The 11,203-nt window shown below is 40.5% G+C and overlaps 1 protein-coding gene across 1 annotated transcript in view; it reads left to right on the top strand.

The window, feature by feature from the left end:
- Positions 1 to 631: 631 nt before the first annotated feature.
- The window catches only part of LOC142440572 (DNA replication complex GINS protein PSF1-like), a 30,102-nt gene continuing 19,530 nt past the window's right edge, over positions 632 to 11,203 (top strand). Inside the window, exons 1-2 of the mRNA XM_075542935.1 lie at positions 632 to 828; positions 2,993 to 3,057. Coding sequence (XP_075399050.1) covers positions 721 to 828; positions 2,993 to 3,057 — 173 coding nt within the window. The 5' untranslated portion in view covers positions 632 to 720. The remainder of the gene's footprint in view (positions 829 to 2,992; positions 3,058 to 11,203) is intronic.

Raw genomic sequence — 11,203 nt, 5'->3', positions numbered from 1 at the left:
ATTTTAAAAAAAAAGGGGGGGACTGATTACAAGGATTTACATATAAGCCCCTCCATGGAGTTGCACAACAGAAAAGTGGATGAAGGGAGATATGGGCACTGTAAGACATGACAAAATAATTGATAAATGATCAAGGTTCCATGAAGCAGGGGAAAAAGTGAGGAGCTGATATAAAGGGAGTAAGGAGAAAGCAAATGTTTTGAGAATGATGGCAAAAATGTACAAATGAGCGTGACACAATGTATGTACATATGGATAGTTATATGAGCCCTCAATAGAATGATTTTTATTTTTAAAAACGGGAAAAGAGGAAGTTTCGGGGGGTGTGGGCGGTACATCTATTCCAAGCTATGCTGCTCCCTAAACTATGTGCTCAGATTAGTATTGGAAAATTCGTCTCACCTCATGGATAAAGTCAAATGGAACCCCAAGGACTCTTTCAGGAGGGCCGCGTTCCACCGGAACAAGGCACCGGTCACCGCCTCCCCACTTCCGGTCATATTTCCTGTACCGCGTATGGAATTGTCCCTTTGCAACCACCGTAGCCACGCAACCTGCGTCCTTGCCTTCCCATTGGTTGGGGATTTTTACCGCCAAAGCGCAGGCGATTTCCTAGACCTGCGCTAATAAGCGCGGCGCGAACTAGGCTGCAGGGAGCCCGCAGACTCTTCGGTCAAGTGGGCGGCCGACAAGGAGGTCCCGGTACCAGGTCTACCCGCCATGTTCTGTGAAAAGGCGACGGAGGTGGTCCGCGAACTGCACCACACGCCAGAAGGGCAGCTGCCCGCCTTTAATATGACGGGCTGGACGGCAGAGGGCGGGATGGAGGTCCGGGGAGCTTGGCTGAAAGGGGCTGGAGGGTGAGCGGGATCTCCCCTGGGCTGCTCTTTTCGCGGTTTGCTTCAGATTCCCCTGAGGGTGTGAGCCAAGTTCCGGAAGGGAAAGTAACAGCATAACAAAAGGTTACTGTGGGAGAAAGAAGGAAGTTACTGTACAACTCAGCAATTGCGCTTCCTCAAAGTCTACTTCCTTCCGTTTTGCTTCATTTTTAGCTTTGTTGCTTTTCCTTTGCTTAGCCAAGTAAAAGGTTGCCTAATACGAACTAAAGTAAATTCGAATCCACCTCCATTCTGCCGAAGAAAGCTGGAAGCTTTCTGTTCTTTTAAAGATTGACAGCCTCAGAAACCCACAGAACCAGTCGTTTTTATTGGATCTAGCGTTTTATGCGCGTTAGTGTGCGCGCACGCACTCAGTGAGCAAAATGTGATGATGAAGTAGGCCTCTGGTGCCAGACTGAGATTCATACTCTGTTCGATCACTGTGGACTCAGGCTTTCTGTGCGTCCAATGTTCTCACCAACAAAAATGGGCATGATGATGGTACAGAGCTCTTGGTGTAGTGAGGAACTGTACCTGACACACCCAGGGCTGAGTCCCTGTATGCTGTTTCTACAAGAAATAATAATAGTGCTAACAGTCGTATTGTTACTATTATGATTATTTGTCCACTACAATACCATGGAAGTAGGAATGATGTTCAGCACTTAGCTTGCAATTGTCTCTCCTCATAATTGTGTGAGATCTGAGCTGTCTCCCCCCACCTCAAACATGTGAGTGGAGAATTGAAGTTAGGAGATTTGTCAGTGGTGATATAGCCAGTAAAGAGCAGAGCTAGAGCTTGAACCCTGGAAGTCTGGCTCAAGAGCCTGTACGTTTAAGCATCGTAGTAAACAATCATAGGGCAGCAACTAGATAGATGTCAGTGAGAGGACCAAGAAACACAAGTGAATAGAATGCAATGTGGTAAGTGAAACTGGTGTTGCGTAGATGGGAGCATAAAGAGAAATGCTACTGGGGGGTTGGGAGTGGGTGTTCGAGCCTTGTATGAAGTATTAGCCCTCACACAGGCAGGTGATAAACAATGGCTTAAGACTCATGATCACAACTGGAAAGGTTATGTATGGAGATGTCAATGGTGGGTTCTAGGATTAGAAAAACTTCGGCATTATTCCACAGGCATTTGGAATCAGGTAGAGGTTTTCAGGTAGGGGTGTGGCTGGATGTTTTTATATTTTGGAGTACTTATTGGCAGTAAAATGAGGCCTGGAGTTATGCATTGGGCTGCTAGCCTAATGGTCAGCAATTCAAACACACCAGCCATTCTAAGGGAGAAAGATAGCCGCTTCTGTAAAGATTTACAGCTGTGTAAACCATAGGGAGCAATTTTCTCCATCCTATAGGGTCATTTAATCAAAATGTACTTAATGGAAGTGGTTTTGGTTATTGGCAATATGGAAAATGCATCAGAAGAGAAGAACTAATGGAGGCAGAGAGATGAGCTAGTGGTGAGAAATGTGGATGATTGAAACTCAATTCTACAGATATTGATAAATTAGTTTTTTAAGTGATTGAAGACTAGCAGGACTTGTAACTTTTAGAATTGTGGAGATGAAATGGGTAATAAATGACATCAAGAGTAAACAAGGCTATTCATCATCATCAAATATTTTCAACATATAATTGGCTACAGGGTTGGTTGAACCCAAGACTGTATTTTGGCTGAAAGAATATGTGATGTCACTTCTTTTCAAATGGTCAACTATCTTATTAATATTTATGAATTTTAGAATTAAAACATTTTATTTGTCTAAGTGAAAAATTTCTATCTTAAGGTAGATGGTAGGAAAAATTCCTTTGGCCTTTCTTTTCTTGCAGTACAAACCAAAACTGTGTCTTTGGGGGAAAAAATTGGGAGAAATATTTTAAAACTTGTATTTGTTGTTTTTGCAGTGAAAATATGTACTTTCATGCTCGATTAAGCCTTTATTTTTGATATAGGTACATAAATAGCCAGAATTTATGCAATGGCTATGGATTTTAAATAAATTATATATATAAATTGAGGATAAATGTAGTACAGATAGACTTAGGGGATTAATTGAATGCATTGGGGAATCCATGGATATATATCAAAAGCAGTTTATATATTCCAGGAGGATGGACTCAGACAAATTCTGGAGGAGATGAAGGCTTTATATGAACAAAACCAATCCGATGTGTAAGTTTTCATAAGATTTTTTTTAAGTTATCAGAGTTAAGAATTAATTAGAAATAATATTAGCTAGTTGATTTTGCATCATATTTGGGTTTTTTTTAATCTCTGTGCACCTGATTATATTCTAACTATATAATTTAGCCCAGCTCTAAAGGACTTAATATTGCTTATTGTTATATCTGCATTTTGGGTGCTTTAATGCATATTTGTTGGTTGATTGATATGACGGAATTAGGATAGACCCAAATTGAGATACAAGTGAATAAAAGCACTAACAAAGTGGAATACATACATTTTACTTTTTAAAAAAATTAATAGATGTTTTAATGCATTGAGTAAAGAGAATAGACAATATATAGTAGGCAGTATAGACAATAGACAACATGATAGCTACATGTTGGGCTGCTGACTGCAAGATCAGCTGTTTGGAACCATCAGCTACTCTGAGGAGGAAAGATGAAGCTTTCTACTCCTATAAAGTGACAGTCTTAAAAATCCAGAGGGGCAGTTCTACCCTGTCCTATGGGCAGAACTGCTTTGGGTGGAAATCAACTCACTGGCAGAGTTTGGTTTGAGTATCGGCGCAGTAGAGATTATTCATAGTTGGAGTGGAGTTTATACAGAACTAGTGCTGCAGAAAGCTCAAAAGGTTTCTAGATTTACAGATAGTAAAAGTTCAGCCTGGGATTTGGCACAGTGAAGAATTTGAGCTGTAAGACAAAGTAATAGTGCCCTGTGATTTGGTCAAAAAACAAACCAAGCTCACTGCCATTGAGTCAATGCCGACTCATAGTGACTCTATGGGACAGGATAGACTGCCTGTGTGGGTTTCTGAGCCTTTTTAAAAACAGTTTTATTGGTACTTAATCCACATATATCACACAATTCAATAGTTCAGTCATATCAAGAAGACTTACATAATCATTAACACAATCAATTCTTTAGAGATAAAATTACAAATAATGAGTAAGAAAGAAAAGACCACCTTGTCTTAGAACAAGCAAGAAATGCTCTCACCTAAACAGCAGTTGTCAACCTGTTGGTTACTACCCGTTGGGGGTCAAACAACCCTTTCACAGGAGTCACCTAAGACCTGAAAACACATTTCCAATGGTCTTAGGAACCAAGACACTGTTCCTCTAGCTGTCTCTAGGCAGGGCTGCCCATATGCAGATATGCCCACATACGAGTAACTGGCGTGAAAACTGTTACCCATGCTACACTATGCTTTACAACAAAATTAATTTCATTTGTAGTTAGAAATTAGTCTTTCACAATAGAAAATGTTTTTGTGATTAATCACTCTGCTTTAATTGTGTTCAAATTGTAACAATGAAAATACTTCCTGCTTATCAGGTTTTACATGACGATTCATAACAGTAGCAAAATTACAGTTATGAAGTAGCAACAAAAATAATTTTATGGTTGGGGGGGTCACCACAATATGAGGGACTGTAGTAAATGTATATTAGGAAGGTTGAAAACCACTGACCAAGAACAAGTTCAGGTTAGAAGGGAGGTCATCTGACCATGTATCCAGTTCATTCCAGCATAATCACACTTACAATGATCTCTATCTGATAGAAAAGCTGTTCGAGACACTTTCCTGTGACTAGAGGGGATCTGCTGGTGGCTAAATCTGACTAGATACTCTGCAGATGGGTTTGGGGCCCCCCTATCTTCTATAGCATTCTATAAATTGGGTCTTCGAAATTTGGGCTCTGATACTTTTCCCTTTGTCATTTTTGAATTTTGTTTTGCGTGCCTTTGGGTCACGCAAGCTGGTGTGCTTCTTCTTTGTGGACATAGTTCACTCCTCGTTTAGATGACTACTTGTTTGAATTTAAGACTCCACACACTATTCCGATTGATAGTGAGCACCATTTGTTTTCTTCACCACACTTAGCTATAGCACCCTTATCTTCAGTGATCATTACATGAGGTGGGCAAGGCCATGTTATCCAAACTAACTGTCTTTGGATTGGGACTAAAGTTAAATTGGGGCCAGAATCCATCTGCTTGTCCCTGGGATATGCATAGCTCGGGTTTACTTTGACAGCCATACTATGACAAATTAATACCCTGTAAGACCAACTACCCCACCAACAGCAGCAAAACAACTAGCAGACAACTAAAGAGAAACACAAACAAAACAAGCAAATGAAAGGCAGGGAAAAAACCCATAGAAACAGAAAAGTAACACATTGTCAATCATTCCCCCTGGAGTATAAGATGATTGCACTGGCAACACCATCAAGTTTTCCGATGACACATCATTCTGCTGTAGGTTTGAGGAGTCTGCATGTACAGTTCTAACTTGAGCCGAAACCCATGAGTTGTTGCTCCACACAGTTAGATCTCATATTCAGTTGAATTCTGTTTACCCTAAGCAGGGGGGATCGATGCCAGGGGAAACATCCTGGATCAATTCTTCCAAGTTTAAATCCCTGCCCAACAGATCAAAGCCAGTCATATCACTGAGAGGGGAGCATCAAGGTACTAAATATATGGTGATTCTGAGTCCCTTTTGATGGACTCCAACCAAATGGGGTTCCCCCCAAGGTCCAATGACCATCACTTCCACAGGTCCAGGGCAGCCACTCTGCTTCCTCTTCTATCTAAGCACCCCAGTCCTCAGTCCAAGGGTACAGGCACCTTTGAGGCCAGGCTCAGTTCATTCTGCTGGGCCTCTGTGTTAAGCGCTTGTGTAGCCCGAGTGATGCCATGCTGACCACAAGGTTTACCGTACCACAAGGTCAGCATCCAGTGACATCTTGGTGTTTAGTCCATGGCATGTTTTATTGAGCTTTGGCTAGAGACATATTTGTAGTGTTTACCCAGGAACATAAAATCTGTCCCTATAGGTTCCCTACAATCATTGTTTAGCACCCCTTCCCAATGTGAGGATATTTCTCCCCAATCACCTACCATGCTCACCAACAGAACTATCAGTGATGTTCCTCTCCCCTGGCCTAAACTTGATTTCCTGGCAAGGTTCTTTCATTTCTGTGGGGATTTGCCCCAGCCTTGTCTTGGTGTAGACCCTCAGGTGGATGGTCTTATCCCATATCCCACCTCTTTGTGGAGTGACCCACTTTGGAGGATATTTTTGGTTTAAGGATTATTTTAGGACTTGGGTTTTTCCAGTTTACGTGGCTCTAGAAAGTCTAGCGTTCTTGGTAATTTGAAATTCAATTTTGAATTTTTCCCTTTTGATCAGCATTCGTTTATAGATTCTTTAATCAAAAAGTTCACACTATCAATAGAATTGCCATGTGCCCCTGGGGGTGATTGATAATGTTCTCTAATATAAAATTACAATGATGTCTCTTAAGATTAACCAGAGATGTACGTAAACCATAGATAACATGAATGGGATTTAGACTTGCATTTAATTCTAGCCCAATATGAGAATTAGTTCTTGTGACTTGGCCCTTTTTGATGCTCACTGAAGATATGGATGCTATAGCAAAGTGTAGTAAAGAAATTTAGATGGTATGATTTTTAGAAAGAATGGCGCATGGGGGTCTTATTTTTCAACAAGCAGCCTTCTGAGTGAAATGTCACCTAAGTCCACATGGAAGAAGCACATCAGCCTTTGTGACCAGAGGAGTGTGAATAATTAAAACTCAAATATGAAGGAGGGAATAGTATTAGAGCTTAAATTGTGAACACCTGATTTGCAGAAGGATATGGATGACAGTGGAAATCCAAAATCATTTGCAAGTTCCACACAAGTGGTTTAAGATTCCGGTGAATCCTCTCTGACTCAGTTGAAGGATGTCAGTAGTCTTGCTATCAGACAGAGAGTGTTATAGAGATGATTACAATAAAGCATGATATCATTTGACCTCTGTTTTGACCCATATTACTTCAGTAAAAACAAAGTGCAGGGGAAATATGTATGGATAAAGCTCTGTGAGTCCTCTCTGAGCATAGACAAGTGTTGTGGTTAGCCTTGCTGTTATGCAGAGTGCATTGGAAAGTGGATTATTGCAGATGCAATTCCTTTAAAATTTAGCACCATAGCCATTGATCTCCTTTTTGACCCATTTTAAATTGATTTTAGTTTTTTATATTTTCTATCTTTTCAGTTGGGATACTTTTGTTTTACTTTGTTATTTTTAGTAGGTTTTTTGCTGTTTTTAAATGTTTTAGTGTATATGAAATCTAGGGTAGGTATATCTATTGAGACAATATCTTGATTAATGGTTCCTGAGTTGTGGCCGGGGCGGTTTGAAGGAAGTGAGTACAATAATAACAGTGAGTACAAGAAGGAAGAAAATGTTCTAAATTCGATTGTGGTGATGATTGTACAACTCTTCTTAATATGATTGAACCATTTAATTATATAATTTGCGATGGACTTTTTAACAGTTTATTGGTATATAATTCACATATCGTTGTAGAATCATCACCATAATCAGGTTTAGATATTTTCTTCATTCTTGGACTCATTGTTATTAGCTCCCCATTTCCTCCCCACCTCCCCTGCCCTGCCCCAAGGAACCATGAATCCAGTTACTGCCTCTGATTCACCTATCTTGGATTTTATATACAGAAAAACAGTGAAAACAATAAAAACAACACTAACAAGACTATGAAAGTAAAACAAAAACCTCAGTCAAAAGAAAGCTACAAGTATCTTAAGAACTAGAACACATTTAGATGGCTCATAAGGGAGAGCAAATGGTGGGGTGCTGAGTTTGAACCTAACCGCATCCGCAGGAATCCACTGCGCTCTGCATGCTAGCGAGGCCCTCCACCCCTCGTCCATGGTCACAGTGAGGCTCCAAGGGTTTGCTTCATGAGTGTTTTCCCTTCCCTTTTTTTTTAAATTGAAACAGCTTTAAAATGGGTCCAAAGGAAAATCAAATAAGATATACTGCATTTTGATCTATGTCTGACATATTGATTTACAGTGTCTGATAATAGAGCTCTTCACATCCCTCAGCTATAACGAGAGGGAATTCACAAGAGGCTTGATCTCTTTGTGGACCCTCTAAATGGATTTTGGGCTTCCACTGACAACCATAGCCTTCTACAAACCAATTGTTCACAATTTAAGCTTTGATATCATTCCAGCCTTTAGATTTGGATTATGTTCACACAGGCTGATGTGCTCCTTCCATGTGACACCCCACTTAGATGGCTGCTTGTTTGAAAACAAACCTTTAAAATCCCCAACACTATTTTTTCTAATAGCTGGGCACCATCTAGGTTCTTCACCACATTTTGCTGTAGACTCATATCTTCAGTGATTTCTTCATGAGGGCAACCACTAAGCAGGACCATGTCATAAGAACTAGCTGTTCTTAGATTGGGACTAGAATTAAGTACAAGCCTAAAATCCACTCATGGTTTATAAATGACTCTGGTTCACCTAAGAGACATCATTGTCATTTTATGTTACAGAACATTATCAATTATCATCCCCTTGCTGACTCATGACAACTTTATAGGGCAGGGTAGAACTGTCCTGTGAGTCTCCCAGCCTGCACATCATCACAGGAGTAAAAAGCCTCATCCTTCCCCCACAGACTTGGCTGGTGACTTTAAACTGTTGATGTTTCACTTAGGAGTCTAATGTGTAGCCGGTACACTTTGATGGTGTCATTAGTTTAGCCAATGTTACAGAATTTAGAACATTGTTGAGAAAGGGAAATTATACAAATATGGGCCAGCTGTGAACTGCAATACATGAATTGTTGACTTGTGTAAATTAAACCTTTAAGTGACTGAGCACTATTTACAGAAACAACAGGAGTTGGTGATAGGGCAAACGTTCCAATAATATTTACAACAGCAGAGCCACACCTGCCATAAAAAGCAAAGAAGCATTAAAACAGACTGGTAGTTCTGGGCCACTGTTCTTGGTGGCAAGAGATTGAAACCAAGTCCCGTGCTGTGGTTGACTTCTTTCACTAGTTTAATGACATCGAGTCCCATCCATATTGTAGATTGTGCCAATTCTTCATTTCTCCGATTGGCTGAGTAACAACATCAGCAGCAGCAGTAGTGTGTACACATATATATCACATTTTCCTATTCATGGGCATTAGGTGGTTCTTATCTTCACCCATTGCAAATAGTATAGCAAGGAATGTTGGTGTACAAGTCTGTTTGCATGTCTTTTCAAATCTGGGTGTAGTAGATCAGATTTTTGTTGAGTTGCGACACTACTACCTACATTAGCAATACCATTTTACATTCCTACCAGCAATGGATACAGGAAATTTTTTTTTTTTGGTAGTGAGTTTGGTTAGGTTTATTTATTTTATTAAATCATTTTATTGGGGGCTTGTATAACTAACTCTTTGCACAATCCATAAATCCATCTATTATGTCAAGCACATTTGTTGCCATCATCATTCTCAAAACATTTTCTTTCTTCTTGAGTCTTTGGTATCCGCTCATTTTTTACCCTTCTTCTCCCTCCCTCCCTACCTCACAAAACTTTGATAATTTATAAAAAATTTTTCATGTCTTACACTGTCCAATATCTCCCTTCACCCACTTTTCTGTTTTCCACCCCCAGGGAGGGGGTTATATGTGGATCATTGGTTCCTCTTTTCTCCCCCACCTTCCCCTTACCCTCCTGGTATTGCTGCACTCATTGATCCTGAAGGGTTTATCTGCCCTGGATTCCCTGTGTTTCCGGCTCTTATCTGTATCAGTGTACAGCCTCTGGTCTACCCGGATTTGTAAGGTAGAATTGAGATCATGATAATTGGGGGAGGAAGCATTAAAGAACTAGAGGAAAGTTGCGTGTTTCATCAGTGTTATACTGCTCACTGACTGGCTCGTCTCCTCCCTGTGACCCTGCTGTAAAGGGATGTCTACTTGCCTACAGATGGACTTTGAGTCTCCACTCCGCACTCCCCCTCATTCACAATGATGATTTTTTTTTGTTCTTTGATGACTGGTACCTGTTCCTATAGATACCTCGTGATCACACAGGTTAGTGTGCTTCATCCATGTGGGTCTCTATCTTCAAGCCTTTAAGATCCCAGAGGCCATATCTTTTGATAGCTGGTACCATCAGCTTTCTTTTTCACATTTGCTTATGCACCTGTTTTGTCTTCAGCAATCATGTAGGGAAGGTGAGCATCATGGAATGCCAATTTAATAGAACAAAGTGTTCTTGCATTGAGGGAGTATTTGAGTAGAGTCCCAATGTCCTTTAATACTAAACCTATAAATACATGCACATTAGATCTACTTCTCCATCATCATATATAAATATTGGCATGTACACACCTGTATTTAGACCTTTAAATACTCTGACTCCTAATTCTTTCCTCTATTTCCTTTTGCTTTCTTCTTGTCCCACTATCATGCTCAGTCTTCATTTGGATTTCAGTAATTCCTCTAGGTTATACTGCTCTTGATCAAGCCCTACCAGGCCTCCTGCACCCTCCTGGCCATTGATTTTGAATCACTTATTGTTCACTTGTCCCTAGGTTTGTTAACACCCACTTCCTTTCCCCCCACCCCCGCCTCCCCTGCTCCCATATCTCCCCAGAACCAGCAGTCCGTTGTTTTCTCCTTCAGATTGTTTATCCCGCCTATTTTTTCTAGATAGAATTGCAGAGATAATAATATGCACAAAAAACAAGACAGAGCAAAACGAAGCAACAAAAGAAAACCAAAAAAAGACAAAAAAAAAAAAAGAAAAGCCTGTAAATAGTTCAAGGTCTGTTTGGTGACCTTTAGGAGTGTTTTCCAGTTGAGTCTGATGGGGTGGCACACTCTGGCCCCAAAGTCTATTTTTTGTACTCCCTCAAGACTTCTTTGCTCTGCTTCCTTTGCTGTTCTGTTGCATGGCTCTTAGTGTTTTGCCTCAGTGTGATGGGGTCAGATTGGGCACAGTTCCCACACTGTGTTTCCAGTGTTGTCCCCTGGTAGCACTATGGGTCAGTGAGGTACATCGTGTCTCATAGTGGACTGGCCATATGGTCCTCTCTGCTTTGACTTCTCTGAGTGGAAATATCGTCCTCAGGGCTTGGTGGGCCAGGATGTGTTCCACTTTGAACTACTTTCTTGTATTCATAACACTTGTAAATTCTTGTTTTAAAAATTTGTCCCCCATCTTCCTGATGTCCTTCTGAGAAAACAATCACTGTAAGCAATGTCTGGTTAAATTATA

The sequence above is a fragment of the Tenrec ecaudatus genome, chromosome 2 (genome assembly GCF_050624435.1).
Source record: "Tenrec ecaudatus isolate mTenEca1 chromosome 2, mTenEca1.hap1, whole genome shotgun sequence".
Taxonomy (NCBI): domain Eukaryota; kingdom Metazoa; phylum Chordata; class Mammalia; order Afrosoricida; family Tenrecidae; genus Tenrec; species Tenrec ecaudatus.
The sequence above is the reverse complement of the archived record's forward strand: the minus strand, read 5'-3'. Positions and strand labels throughout refer to the sequence as shown.